General features: G+C 35.1%; 1 protein-coding gene across 1 annotated transcript; it reads right to left on the reverse strand.

Annotated features, from left to right (window-relative positions):
* Window positions 1-9,946: 9,946 nt before the first annotated feature.
* LOC149154017 (benzyl alcohol O-benzoyltransferase-like) lies at window positions 9,947-12,860 on the reverse strand. Its single transcript, XM_089445927.1, has 2 exons — window positions 12,278-12,860; window positions 9,947-10,334 (listed from the first exon to the last, which is right to left on the reverse strand). Exons 1-2 carry the CDS (start codon window positions 12,830-12,832, stop codon window positions 10,074-10,076), a joined length of 816 nt encoding a protein of 271 aa, XP_089302053.1. The 5' UTR covers window positions 12,833-12,860; the 3' UTR covers window positions 9,947-10,073.
* Window positions 12,861-15,966: the final 3,106 nt, after the last annotated feature.

Here is a 15,966-nt window from a genome sequence, read left to right on the forward strand (position 1 = left end):
CTAGATTTATACCTCCCACTCGATGACTTATTTTTGTTTCTGTTATGGGACTGTCCTCATATAGGCAAGGCATCACCATTCTAGCTCTCCATATTTTCCTGTCTCATATCCTCCATTAGCAAGGATGAGACTATTTCATCAAACTGCAAGGTAATTGCATTGCTACCTATTGCAATAACAATATTATCCCATGAATCTAGTAGAGAACACAACAAACTAATGCACTTATCTTCATTTGAAATTTTGATATCAACAGACGATAATTGACTTACCACAGTATTAAACACATTCAGATGCTCTGTCACTGAGTCTCCATCTTTCATCCTCAGGTTATATAGCTTTTTCTGTAGGAACAGTTTATTCACTAGAGACTTAGATTGGTATAAAGTCCCTAACTTGTCCCACAAAGCCTTCGCCGTAGCTTCCCCTGATACATTTAGCGATACTGAATCTGAGACACACAATTGTATTGTGCTCTTTGCTTTCCGATCCAACTTATTCCATTCTTCATCGAACACTCTCGTTGGTTTAGTACCTGGATCTACCATGATCCACTGATCTTTATCCACCAACAGATCCTCCATATTGAGTTTCCATAACTCAAAACTCTGACCATTAAATTTGTCGATCTCTATCTTTCCACTGCTCGCCATCTCCTTTCACCAATAGAATCAATCCTGCAGATCTCCCACTTAATAGGGTCTACCACAGGCCTGAGCAAAACCCCTCAGCAACAAAGGTGTCCCCTTGAAGCCAAAACAACTCTAATACCAAATGTAGGTTTTAACCCTGTACAGAAATTACCTGCACACGAATTCTAAAACACAGAAAATAAACAATTCGAGAGCATAAGACATAAAACACATATAGACAGAGATTTTCCCATGGATCCCAAAACTGGGACTACCAGCTTGATTTTTCATTATGTTCCTTTCAATGTTACGATACATATTTATACATGCCAAAACATCCAATACCATGGATCGAAAAACATCGTGTCCAAAACCATGGATCGAAAACCATCACGTCCAAAACTATGTGCGAAAAATCATGCACAAAACCATAGGTATGTCTGCCCAACCTAATATAGAGTGGGGCTCTGCCCCCCTTCTAACCCCCCGGTTAACTACATGGGCTAGTCTTGGAAAGAATATAACACAACCCAACAATAAGGAGCCTTAGAGCTTTGTAAACAACATTTTTTCTACATTGAGATAATACAGAGGCCCAAGCCATGGAAGATGGACCAAGGAGATGTAGCCCGGGATGGGTAAACTCCTTCATCAAAAAACTGTGTTAATGTGTCTCTTTATGTTTTGTTGTACTTTGAATATTTGAAATTCAATATTTGTTTCTGAAGCTATTTTTCTCATGAATGTATTTTAAACTTAAGGAAATTTACCTGATTGTATGCACAAATAGCTAACAAAACCTCAGCACAAGAAGAAATAAGTAAGAATATGTTTATAAATATGTAATTTCTATTAGCACAACAAATCTAATCATATAAAAATAGATCAAGTTGGCATCATAGCAAAGGTTGAATTGCTTGATTTCTTGAGTTTGTGCAATTAGGATTTTAATGGTTGCAAAATTGTGATGCTTACAAGGTTAAAGTTGTATAAAGTTGAAGGGAAGCTATTGGTTGCAACTCCTGAAGTAATGCCAAGAAGAAGGAGAGCCACAAGGCCACAATCTCCACCACCCAAAGTTCCAATTCCAGCTGCACTTGAAACTCCTCAAGTTTTGTCTTCAACTGAGATTGAAGAGTTACAAGTAGCACAAATTTTTGAGCCTGAATCCATAGCCATTATGTCTGGAGAAAGAGAGCCTGAAGGTCCCTCTTTAGAAGAGGAAGAATTAAAGAAATATTTCTATACTTTGACTGAGATGGTTAAAGTCCTGTATGAAGAGAGGAACACTAGAATGGTTGGAGAGAGTTGTAAGCCTCGACATGGAGAAGGAAGCTCAGAGGACAAAAAAGATGAGAAGAAGGATTCTAAAGGGAATGGTGGAAATCCACCTCCATCTCCACCATCCTCATCAATTTTCGTCATCATCTTCACCATCTCACACAACATCATCTTCCACTACCACCACTGAAATAGCCCATACTCATTCCAAAACCCCAAAAGGAAAGACTCCATTACTTAAATTGGACATAAAATTCGAACTTCCCATGTACAATGGAGAGGTGAATGTAGAAAAGTTGGACAATTGGATTCGACAGTTGGAGGTATACCGTAGAATTCAAAACCTTCAAGAAGACGACATAAATATCTAGTTGGCTTCATTGAGGCTAGAAGGAGCTGCACTAGTTAGGTGGGAAGAAAAGACTCAAGAGGAAATGAGAATCCATGGTAAGATATCCATCACTTGGGTTGAATTTTTTTCTGCAATTAAAAGACAATTTTATTCTTTAGCCTATATGCAAAAATCCATTATGAGTTGGCAAAATTTTAGGCAGCTTAAAGCCCAAACAATCTAATATTATATACATGAGTTTAGGAAAAGGGCTTTGTTATTAGGAGTGAATTTGAATTCCCAAGATAGACTGCTGAAATATATTGGGTGTTTATATTCCTATCTAAAACATACTATACTTATGTTCAATCCAAACAATTTAGATGAGGTATGTGTGCAAGCCACACACCTTGAATCTAGAGGAAAGAACATTCAGGAAGAGGAAGCCATTGAAGGGCAAGGAGAAAGATAAGGGTGGAAAATCGAAGGGAAAGAAAAATGCAAGTGTGAAGAAAGAAGGGGAGAAAATCACATGCAAACATTATTCCAAAGAGGGGAATGATGAAGCCCGCTACTGGAAATTGCATCCCGAATTAAGGATTAAGAAACAAAACAATAAGGAAAAACAAAAGATGACTGCTACCGCACAACATGACCTCGGTTCAGATTCTGGTGATGAGACCAAGAATTCAGCCATGGTTACAAAAGGGAAAGAATTGCTGCAAGCACTAGTTCATCATGTATTCAAAACAACACTCCAAATGAAGAGTCAAGAATAAATTTGTTTCATGTTAGAGTGATTTCAAATAATACAAAGATTGATGCATTATTTGATAGTGGGTCACAATCAAACTTATGTCAGAAGACTTGGTTAAAAAACTAAACCTTGAAACTGTACCTCATCATAAGCCATATAAGTTGGGTTGGATAGTTAACAATGCAAATTTACAGGTTACGAGGAAGTGTTTATTCAAGTTCTCCATTACTAAAAAGTTCATTTATGAAGTTGTGTTAGATGTAGTTCCACATGAAATCTCAAGAATCATTTTGGGTAGTCCTTATTTGTATGATAGAAAAGTAGTATTTTATCGCCATGACAACAAATACATATTGCTCAAGAATGGGGTGCAGTACATACTGAGAGCCCATCACAAAAAGATGAACATTTCTTTGGTTAATGCAGGGTGGATGAAGAGACTAGTAAATGCAAGTAAAAATTTTGTGCTTCTCATGATCAAGAAAAATAATGATATTGGTTATGAATCTTTTGAAGGTTGTGATGATAAATTGAAATCTGATTTGTTTGATGTGGTAAATAAGCATGGCGAGATGTTTCAAGAACCAAAGGGGTTACCTCCCAATAGGGGAATTTAGCATGAGATTCAGTTGCAACAAGATATTCCACTTCCGAACTTTGGCATGTATCACATGTCTATTATGGAGAGCTTGGAAATCAAAAAGAAAATTCAAGAATTGTTGAGCAAGGGTATCATAGACCCATCTACTTCGCCATGTGGTTCACCCATTGTCTTGGTGCCAAAGAAGGATGGAACTTGGTGCATGTGTGTGGATTTCCGTGCATTGAACAAAATCATGGCAAAGAATCATTATCCACTCCCAAGAATTGATTATTTGCTTGATCAGTTGAGGTATGAAAAGTATTTCACTAAGTTAGACTTACGAAGTGGTTATCATCAAGTTAGTATAACTGAAGAAGACATTTGGAAAACTACCTTTAAAACTAAACAAGGATTGTTTGAGTGGCTTGTTATGCCTTTCGGTCTTACAAATGCTCCAACTACTTTCATGAGTGTAATGAATGATGTATTGAGACCATTTCTAGATGATTTTGACATTATCTACTTAGATGATATCCTCATATTCAACAAGTCAAGAGATGAACATGTCATGCATGTAAACAAAGTACTTGATGTATTGAGAAAAGAACAGTTGTTTTTAAAGATGTTGAAGTGTGAATTTGGAAAGACTTCTTTAGTACATTTGGGACACATTGTTGGAGGAGGTGAGATAAAGATAGACCCATCTAAGGTTGAGGTCATTCCGAATTGGCCCAAGCCCAATACAGTTATAGAGGTAAGAAACTTTTTAGGGGCGGCACAATATTGGATAAAGTTTATTGCTAATTTTTCTTCTATTGCAGCTCCATTACATGCATGGACAAGTGTCAAGAAAGTCTTCCATTGGGGATATGTACAACATAAATAATTTTATGCTCTGAATCAAAAGATAAGTTCAACACTGGTATTAGCACTTCCAGATCTTAGATAGTCATTCGAGATTCAAACAGATGCAAGCGATTATGCCATGGGAGAAGTTATATTGCAACATGGTAAGCCCATTTCATTTCATTGTGAAATCTTTAATGGAGTTGTAACTAACTATTCCACATATGACAAAGAACTTTATGCATTGATACAAAGTGTTAAGAAATGGAAGCACTATTTGATGGGGAAGGAGACCATCATCCATACCGACCATCAACCATTGTAGTGTTTACAGTCACAGTCAAAGTTGTAGCAGTCACGACATTTCAAATGGATGGTTTTTCTACGACAATTTCATTTGGTTATCAGGTAAAGAAAGGGAATCTACAATAAGGTAGTTGATATGCTTTCAAGGCCTATTGTAAATTCATCTATTATACTCAAGCATAATTCTGTTTTGCATGAAAGTTACATAGAACAATATGCAAATGATAGTGACTTTCAAGAAGTATATGCAAGCTTGAGTCAAGGAAATCAAATTGAAGAGTTGGATTATCATGTACATAACAGTTTGTTGTATCACTTAGGCAAGTTGTATATTACACAAGGAGAAAGAAACAATATCATAAGGCAGGCACGCACTTCATTGATTGCTGGACACTTTGGTGTAGGTAAGACAGTAGTGAATCTTCAAAGGTATCGTTATTGGCCACACATCTTGGATAATGTTTCTCGTTTCATAAGAGGATGTTCTTTATGTGCTACAAGTAAGACTAGCAATAGGAAACTTGGTTTATACACTCCACTTCCAGTACCTTCATGTCCATGGGAGAGTATCTCAATGGAATTTGTAGGAGGTCTTCCATTGTCAAGGAAAGGTCATGATTACTTATATGTAGTTGTAGACAGGTTCAGCAAAATGTGCATACTGACACCATGTAAAAAGAAAATTACAGCTAAACAAACAGCTCATCTTTTCTTCCAAAACATTTACGTTCATTTTGGTCTTCCTACTTCTATTGTAAGTGATCGAGATTCTCGATTTGTAGGGAATTTTTGGTCAATTTGTGGGACATGATGGACACAAAGTTAAATAAGAGCATAACCTTTCATCCACAAATAGACGAACAAACTGAGGTGGCCAACATATTCTTAGAGGATATTGCAACAAACATCCCAAGTTGTCAGATGAACAGTTGCATTACATACAACATGCATACAACAGGGCAAAGCATTCTTCCACAAACACATCGCCATTTGAGGCATGTTATGGGTAATTGCCAAGATCTCCATTGGACTTCATCTTTGAGAAAGATCTTGCCATCAATGGTCACAGTGACATCGATAAGGCAAGGAAGCTCATAGAGAAAATTCAATTCATACATCATACAGTGTAGGAACATCTTGAGAAAAGTCAAAGCAACTACAAGGCAAGGCATGCCAAACACCAGGTTGATCACAAATTTCAATTTGGTGATGAAGTTTGGTTATATATTAGCAAAGAGAGGCTTCAAGGGGAAGGTAAAAGCTTAAACCAATTCATTATGGTCCTTTTAAAATTATGGAAAAGATTGGTAACAATGCATTTAGGCTTGATTTGCCTCCTTAAATGCAAATATACTCCGTTCTTAATGTTGAGAATTTGAGATTGTTTGAGCCTCCTTTGATTGATGATCAAGGAGAGCATATTCAGCTGCCATCAATAGATGATTTTTCGCCAGAATATCTAGGTGAACTTCAGTAGGAACTCATACTTGACAAAAGAACCAGAACTTCAAAGAGAGGGGATGTTGAATACCTTAGAGTGGGACTCTAGGGACAAAAGCCTTCTCAAGCCAAATGGTTGCAGACCGAGAAGGTGAGGGAGTTGTACCCTCACCTGCTGAATAATTGATAGTATATTTTGGGGTCCAAAAGGCTTCCAGTGGGGAGGAATGATTAGGGGCTTAGTATTTAGCTCAAAAATAAAAGTTCTCAGAATGGTTCAAAACCTGAACGACCGTGTTCATCTTGGAAAAACGATCCTAACGCAACTCATTTCATCTGAAACCGAGTTCGTATGAGAAATTTATTGTGTTCTAATGGCTTTGCTGAACAAGCAAATTTTGTAAAAAAAATGCCGAGTCACTGCACAGTTAGTAGTTTGTACTGCTAACGTGGCAGGTGATTAGGCATGGTCAACATTGGCTAATGAAAAATTAGGGATCGACAAGTAGCATTATCTGGTTGGATTGTACAGTGGTTTGTTCGCACGCTTTTATTAGTTCATTTTTGGACCAATGGAAGAATTGCACGTGGCAAGCCTCAAGGCCACCACGTGGCACCTCCCAAAGGTTAGATTTGAGGTCTAACAGTGGAGTAAAATTTATTGGTGATAGTTGGGGTCGAACCCATGACCTACTACACGAAAACCATACGCCTTACCAACTATGCTACAGGGTAGTTCTTACCTTATCTATTCTCCAGATATATTTAATTTGTAATCGTTTGGAGGTTGGAGGTTAGGAGAGGTCCAGCTCGCAGGCCAGCCCTCCCCCGCATGTGAACACAATATATATAACTGCAAATGGTAACATTAACTCTGGCGGGCTACAACCATACAACACTCCATCAGTTAGCATGTGAACGATACATAATCCGATAGTCAAGGTAACAGACTCCTCCAAAACCATGACATTAACTCTCATGTGAACACCGCAACCTCAAACCATTAGTTAACTCCAAAGGTTCCACTCTAACATTCAATGCAACATAACCATTACATATGACCAGGTCTATTAAGCCGTCGGAGGTTACGGGTTGTTTAGCGCTAATCCGGTTTTTAATTCAATTAAGCGCAGTTAAGCCTTAATTAACTATGAGTTAAACTGGCAGTAAATTCGGCAGTGCCCCTAAATTTGGGCCTGCCACCAAATTTAGCGGCGTTGACTGGAGATGTTCCAGAATTAGAGGAGAAAATGTAGGAAAATGCTGACTGAGCTCTAGAGAAGTCAATTTTCAACCAAATTGAGCTCAGAAAGAGGGGTTCTTGGCTATTTTAGGCATTCTGAACACATTGGTGTAGGTATCAAAAGCCTTAGAGCTTTGTAAATAGATTTTTTTCCACATTGAGTTAATACAAAGGCCCAAGCCATGGAAGCTGGACCAGGGAGATGTTGCCCAAGAGGGGTGAACTCCTTCATTAAAACACTGTGTTAATGTGTCTTTTTAATGATTTGCAGTACTTTGAATATTTTTTCTTCAGTATTTGTTTCTGAAGCTATTTTTCTGATAAATGCCTTTTCAAACATAAGGAAATTTACCTAATTGTGTGCGCAAACAACGAATAAAACCTCAGTACAAGAAGAAATAAGAAAGCATATGTTTATAAATATGTAATTGTTATTAGCACAACAAACTAATCATACTAAAATATATCATATATATATATATATATATATATATATATATATTTATATATATTGTTGATGTAAAATTAATGTAAAAATTGAAGTATTTCATTTATCAAGGACATTCATTTTTTGTTTTCACTATTTTTTAATCTGTTAATATAAGTATTATTTTACCGTACATCTCAATGACTTAAATGATAAAAATGAATATGTTGGCATATGATGAACATGAATAAGTTGGAGTGACAATGAGCTTATATGAAAATAATCCTTTAGTTGATGTTATCATACATATTTATGTAGAACCATCATAGATTAACCAAGCACATAAAATATAAAAAATCTTTAGATGCAAACTTCTTTTTGAGTGAAAAACGAGAAAAGTTTCCACCTCCAAACATTTTATTCCTCTAGGCTCTTTATAGCTCTAGATATTAAAGATGAATTTATGCTCATTTTGAGCAAAACACTAATAAAATATTTTAGCTATAAATTTGTTTTATCTTCACTCCTCTTATATAATATATACATAGTTGACATTGAAATATTTTATTAATGATTCACAATCTCCACATTAAAATGTTCATACATACACACCATGTTTGGAAATAGAAAACATATATAGATAAGATACCATCTCTTTCTCCACACACACACACACATATATATTTGTGTACTCAAAATGCATATTGAAATATTTGATTTATGAGTCATATTAATATTTTTTTGTTACTAATATTTTTAAAATATTTTATATCAATTTTTATCAATTTCATATTAATGGAATAAATTACATATCCATCCTAGAATAGAAAGTGAAAATACAAGATTTTTTTTTATTTAAATTACTTTAAGTTTCTTTATATAAAATTGATATAAAATTATGTTATTTAATATGGACATTGAAATATTTTATTTATGGGTGGCATTATTTTTTTGTTATGAATATATTTGTTGTTTTAAAATTAAATGTAAATTGAATATATAAAATGAATTACACAACATATAATATCAATAATATTATTTTTACTTGTCAATTATCAAATTTCGTCCATATTCAACATGGAGTTGACACATGTACCTTTTAAAATAAAAAACAAAATATTCTTTAAATAAAAAAAAAAACACATTGTAGACTATAATAAAAAAACAAAAATGAATGTACATGTTTAAGTGAAGGCCATTTGTAATAATATTTTATTTTCATTCTCAATTGTAAATAAAATATTTGAATATCCATGTGATGTAAAAAAAATTGTATTAACTCTTAAAAAGTGATCAAGTAACTAAAAATATAAAAAAAAAACCTTGTATTTTACTAAGCATAATTTTTATATTTTTTAAAAATATTTCATTACAATAAATTATTTGAATATCTATACTAGCTAACATTAATTTTGTATATATTGAAATAAAGTTTATACAAGCCCCTGTGGCCCTGTATGGGGATTTGGCATTGGAAATGCAGCAGAAGAGATTCCCAATGTCCAGTTCCAATCTCTGACATAGTGCAGCTTTTTATTCTGCCTTCCAATAGAAGAAAAAATTGACAACTTATTTATTGAAAAGTCAAACATCAGTTTGAAAGGCGCGGCAAGATCACTGGGGCTGCAGGCCATTATTGATTGTTTTATTTATAATTTCTTCAAATGCTTCCATGGCAGTTGGCGGCAAACAAACAGGAACTATGATCCCTCTACTGTCTGTCTTCGAGGCGGGTGCTAAATATGTGAAGTGTGGCATTGCCGGATAAACAGGACACGCATACACAGCTTTTCCCCACCCGAAATCCGACTCTGCAATGTCAAGCATAACTTTGGAAACGTCTGAAACGATGAAAGAGCCATCCGAGGGACTGAGAGGGCGGCCATTGACCTGCGCCAAATCAATCATACATCGCATATATTCATCATTCACTCTTCTATTGCCATCTTTAATCAATTTCACAGCGTAAGACAACGGGCGGTGAGTGAGATCCGGGCTGTTGTCGTAGCGTTGGCGGAGGCAAGTGTGTTGCCATAGTAACCAGCTGGAAGAGCCGGTCGAAATCGATTCGGGCAGTCAGCAGGTATATTGAGAGCCACTGTTCTCGATTGCCACAAGCAAGCCGATATTACTTCAAATGGGGTGGAAAGTTTGAGACCATTTACCTGTCTTTTTAAAGCTGCAATTTCTTTTGAACCAAAGTAGAACGATTTCAACCTCATTTTCTCTACTGCAGCAGCCCCTGGCACCAATGTTTCCTGATATTTATCTTCAAACTCATAGTATTCACGGAGGCCCGGTAATCCGCAGTAGGCTTGGCTCTGGGTCGAAGGATTTCTCTATCCCAAACTGGAGGAACCTTAGAGCTTGGTGCCCCTCTTGCTATTTCACCAAGAGACTTCAGAAATTGTGAGATTCCAATGCCGTCACTGACGCGGTGGTTGAAACGCAACCCTACTACGAAGCCTCCGCATCGGAGCCGCGTTACCTGGAAAAAAAGCAAGTTCAATTCACAAAGCTCATGCGTCAAATTTCTGTAAAATTATATGAGATATATTTTATTTAATGCAATTGGTAAATAGAATAATGCCTCTAAGCGTCAAAGTCGCTTAGAAATTACACCATGCGATCTTTATGATAATGATTATTAAAGTTTATTGAAATTAGAGTTTATATATATATATATATGATATTTTATCTTTATGTTTAAAATGTAATAAGTTGTTTAAGATTTTTTTTTTTTTTTTTTTAATTTAGATTTTTGTGATTTATAATAAATTAATGAAAAAATTTTCAGTAGAAATCACATTATAGAAATTTATGGTTTAAGCTTTCGGAACTAAAAAGTATGGTTTGTGGTTTATTATAAAGATAAGATGAAGAGATAGACTATGGAAAAAGTTTAAATAAAGAACAATATAAAAACATAATTTCAAGTAACCGTTATTAAATTATAATATTAATTTATTAATATATTAAAAAATTAATTATTAATATATTAATAATTTAAATATTATTATTCAAATATTATTATCATAAATTTGATACTTGTTAAATTTAAAAGATGACTATCATAATAAATTGAATATATATATATATATATATTAGAAATTATCAATATTAAAAAATTTTTTAATAAAAATATAAAAAAAATGAATTGGAATTGAGTTTTAATCTAAATATATTTAAAACACTTTAAGAGAAAATATATTTTCTCTTCAACCCTTTTAATATCCTAAAGATAATGTTTTGGGAGTTGTCAGTATCTGAAATAATATAAGATTTTTATAAAAATAATATTAATTTTATAAATATTATATTTATTTAAATTAAATTATTTAAAAATTTTAAATAAAAATTATTAAAAAAACAAAATTTATTTATATTTTTAAATAAAAAGAAATTAAATATAAGACACACATGTGATGTTATACTTACTATTGAAAGTTAAGCACAAGTTGTACATTTACTTGAAATTGTCATCAACAAATTAAACAAAAATGAGGGGTGGAAGAGAAATTATGACAAAACATTGTCCATACAAGATCCGATGAAAGTGAGATTCATACATATTATTATAGGAATATTGTTTTGAAATTATATTAAAATTTTATTATTTATTTATAATGGTTGGTGTGTAGATAGTTTTGTTTTTTGTATTTTTGTTTTATATATATTTGTATATTTTTTTTGGTTAACAAGTTTTTTATATTAGATATCATTTTTGGGATTCAATGCGTTAGTAAGTCATTCAAACGTATGACCATTTCCATGAGAGGTAGTCGTAATGATAATTTCTTTGATTTTGAATAGTTCACTTAGCATCATTGTCGGGTGATGCTCACAGGGGTGAAGAAGTATTGAAACTAGTGAAATTGGAGAAGAATCACATAGCATCAATCATCATTCGGGGCTTGCAGGTAACCAGGACTTTAGGAGGTCATCCCAGAACTTAAAAATGATATCTATATAATGCACTGGTAAATCCCCATACTTAAAGGTTTATATAAATGAAGAAGAGTGGAGTTTTTAATGATGTGATTATTAATTAATTTTTTTTATGAATTAATAGAATTTATTAAAAAATGAATTTAGTTTCTGTGATTTATATTATGAAAAGTAAAAAAATTTAAGCAAAAAAAATTAATTTGTAAAATTTTTTAAAGTAAAAATCACATCATTAAAATTTTGTGAACTAATCTTAAATAAAAATCACATCATCAAATTTTTTGTGAACTAACCTTATAATTTATCGTTAATATATCTTTACACATATACATGTTCCATTGCTTCCTAAACTTTTAAAATATTATATAAAAATCTAAATATCCTAAATTTCCATATAAATATTTAAAAACATCACATTGAAATTTAAATATCCAACTATGCATGTGATTTATAATAAACAAATTGAAAACGCCAATGACCAACCTGAAACAGAAGAATTGGAGAGTCTGTAACGGTGTCCGATCCTGGAACGTTGTTTATAAACTCAAGAGCACCAGGAATAGGTGGAGAGAGATCGCCCAAGTCTTCCAAGGAAATATCTGCCTCGGCCTCTACAAGAAGAACTCCTTGACCAGTACAGTCCATTATAAGCTTACCTTTATCATCTGCATTTCTCAGTCTTCCGGCAAAGGGATAGTAATCTACCAGAAGCTTTCCCAAAGCCTCTCCAATAACTTGGACTGGATCATTCCTCCCATGACCATTCATGGAGGAATTGCAGGGGGGTGCATAAAACATAAGTACGTTGACATGAAACCTTAATCCCAATTGATCGTCAATATTGGTAAGATAAAGAGGTTGGGTGGGAGTGGGGCGGTTCGGGGAAACAAGAAGAGGTGGGCGTTTAGTGACTGTAAATTGGCGGGGAGACTCCTTTGGAAATAGTAGAGGAGGAGGCAGCGGGGGTCGAACAGGAGCCACTACTGGAGTTGCTGGTGCCTGTCTCGCTACTGTCCATCCTAATGCAAGAACCGCCATTTAAACACAGACTTGGGATTTGCCTGCAAATTAAAACGATAAGAGGGCAATATTGCTATCTGCACAACTTCGTATTATGGTATGCATGGGAAGCCAAATTTATAGATGTTCCTGTGCTTGTTTTGCACATTGTAATTATAATCAATTGACTGTTTAGTGGAACCGGTGGTCTGGTTGTTGAAACGCGTTATAATGGCGATTTTTTCTAAATTTAGGTGGTCCAAGAATATTCTGGCGTATTTTTCTATTACATAAAATCTCCTCCTGCCTTTCATAAGGTCAATATACGCTTTAACGCCACTGTTGATTTTTTATGGTTCCGGGTGGCAGAGCAGTATTGATTTTATGCGTTTATGAACATGGCCACTTAAAAAAACCTGGCAGGGATAATGTCAAAAATAACGGTTCAGGGCCAGTGATAATTACAAATATTTTTGAACGTGGCAAGGCCAACAACCCGGTAAGAATATAGGGGGCAGTAGGGTTGTGTTTTTCAAAGTTATTGAAATTTGCAGATATTTAAACAACTTCATAAGAACATGGGGATAGGTACGGATTAAATATAAGTCACATAACAACCAATTCACTTTCAAGTAGGTGTACATCATTGTCAATTAGGTGACCGTTTCTTACACATAAGTTAACATTTTTAATTTTTAATTTTTAATGATTATTTTTTAAATAAATAGGTATTTTTTATTTGTAAGTTTAGATATTTTTATTAATTTAAAGTTAACAATAGTGATTATATTTTATCAAAAAATTTGGCCTCACTCTTATTAGATTTATTGCTCAGTAGGTAAATCTCAAACAAATAGTTAATTGCCAAAATGGTATAAGAAACTAAAACTTGAAAGGTCAATTATACCAGAAGTTCAAAATCAAAATACCCTTCACAATCATTAGGCATTAGAGGAGTTGACCAGAGCACGATGATGAAGGCCATATCCAAGCGATCGAGGAGGCCTAAAGTCACAATGTAAGTGTTTTTCTATATGGGCCATCCTTCCTTCACAGAAATTCAACTTCTCTTGTATACGCCACATCCCGCTCTGAATGTTGGCCAAGCAGTATTACATTTGCCACTGATTTCATTAGATCATTCATGAAACTGACAACCACATTTTGATCATCATGTTGATCCAAGATTAGTTTTTCCAAAATGCGAGTTACATGAGAGAGCTGACTATCAAGAGTCTTGAGAGAAGGGCCCTGAACTTCACTTCTAGCTGGTTGGGAAGGGTGAGGGTCAACCCCTTGATCGTGGCCTAGGTCTCCCATCCTGTGAATTTCATGTTGGCCATGCTCCCCCACCCCTCTTCTCACCCTTCCATGTGACGTGGCATATCTACCTAACAAGCAACTGAAAGCCCTAGACCCTTACATTTCGATGCTAAAACGATGAGAATGTATGGTTGGAATCATCCAAGATAATCAGCTGGAACTGGAAGAAAGGGATGAGACCTCCCTGCCTGTACCTCAAACTCCCAAAATACAACATCACATAATAAACCAAGTAAGCCCAAGATCTGAACTAGGTTACAAGCTCCAAGCCCCTAGATTCGATCCTAGAGCCATTAACATGTCTCCAAAAAAGCCTAACAACACCAAATATTTCCAAATATGAAGAAACCCTCCGATTTAGATAATCCCAATAATTTTAACTCGAGATATCCTACCTCTAGCTTGACTTGCCTAGGGAATGAAATTCCCCGGCTTCTCTAGATGAGTTTCTCAAAACACAGCAAGTACACATAAGACACAAAAAGACGACCCCACAAGAAAAGAGAGTGGCACCAGAATTAACTTTTAAAAACAAACACTCCTATAGATAGATGAAGCACCCAAAACTCTACGATCTGAGTACGAAAATTGGGCTAAGAAAATAAAATTCCATACCTCTCAGGAGCCAGAAAATCCAACGATAATTCTAGTAGGCATTTCCAACATCCACCAAGCGCCAAGGTGCAGTTTCGCCTCACAAACTTCGTGAGATGAAGCTGAACTATAGCGTATGATTCTAGGGTCCCAATGTGCAACCAATAAACCAACGTTCCTCCAATTTTTCTGCCCCAAGAGCCAAAGCTAACTCCTCACGTCCCTGCTCCTAGACTCCCAACAGAAAATTCCTTCCAAATCTTGGCCTTCTTCTTTGAGAAAACAGGCATGCCTCCAATGACCTTGCATCCCATAGCACCTTCAAAACCATGAAGCTCATGTGCAATACTCCCTAAGTGCTTCACCAACACAATAAATGCAAATATGGTTCCTTCCCTTGAATACATCAAGTCACCACATAAGAGATTTTAATGTTGCATGAGACTACATGGTAGCATAGTGCCACACCACCCGTTTTAGTTGTCAAGAGAGTCGGTGGGGTGGTGGGCACCTCACTTTCTCAAGGCTTCTTTACTCCATCACCCCCATTGAGGAAACCTTGATGTCTCTAGCATATTATGTACTAGTCGAACCAGTGGTATATGATCATCAATGATCAAGGGGTTGAATATTTGAGATCTTATTCCTAATTTCCCCAGTTTGCTAAAATATTTGTTGCTTTATTACCAGTCCTTCTTGAGTGAGAAGTGATAACATAGGGGAAGGATAGTAATAATTCCTAACTATTAGTGACCAGAAATTCCAACCTCCAACTTTTAACTAATTTCTTCATTAGAGATCCATGTAATAGTTTTTGCATTGTATCTATTGCGATTCGAGAGCCCCCATCAATATAGAGCTTAGAAAAGCATTCCTCTATTTCTATAATCAACCCTCTTTCTAGTGGTTTGAAATTCCCTAGATTATTAATGGTATACCCACAATATCTTGCATAGATTCGTAAGGCATTTTCCATCTCATCATGAAAAATTCCCTCGTATCCCGCCGGTCCTAAGTTTCCTTTAGAGGCTCTATCAAAATTTAATTTGACAAAGCCCAAGGGAGAAGAGAGAATAGCTAGAAGAGGATACCCTTGATTCCTTAGGACGATGTGACTCCACTAGTGACTAGAATTTATTGTGAGATTTCCAAGTCCCTCAATATGCACCCCTCTAGGTAATCCATCTTTAGTCCTTCGCATCCCACAGTTCTGATAAGATATCTTTCAAATTCTTCTTATTGATTTTCCACATAGC

This window comes from Pinus tabuliformis, chromosome 9 (genome assembly GCF_031772625.1).
Source record: "Pinus tabuliformis cultivar Carrire ecotype Pingquan chromosome 9, CPIR1, whole genome shotgun sequence".
NCBI lineage: Eukaryota > Viridiplantae > Streptophyta > Pinopsida > Pinales > Pinaceae > Pinus > Pinus tabuliformis.

What these genes read in the sequence shown, in the direction of transcription:
- LOC149154017 (XM_089445927.1), bottom strand. Translation starts at nt 12,832, where the DNA reads ATGGCGGTTCTTGCATTAGGATGGACAGTAGCGAGACAGGCACCAGCA. An exon ending in CTCCAATTCTTCTGTTTCAG is followed by an intron (nt 10,335 to 12,277) that starts GTTGGTCATTGG and finishes CTTTTTTTCCAG; the next exon opens with GTAACGCGGCTCCGATGCGG.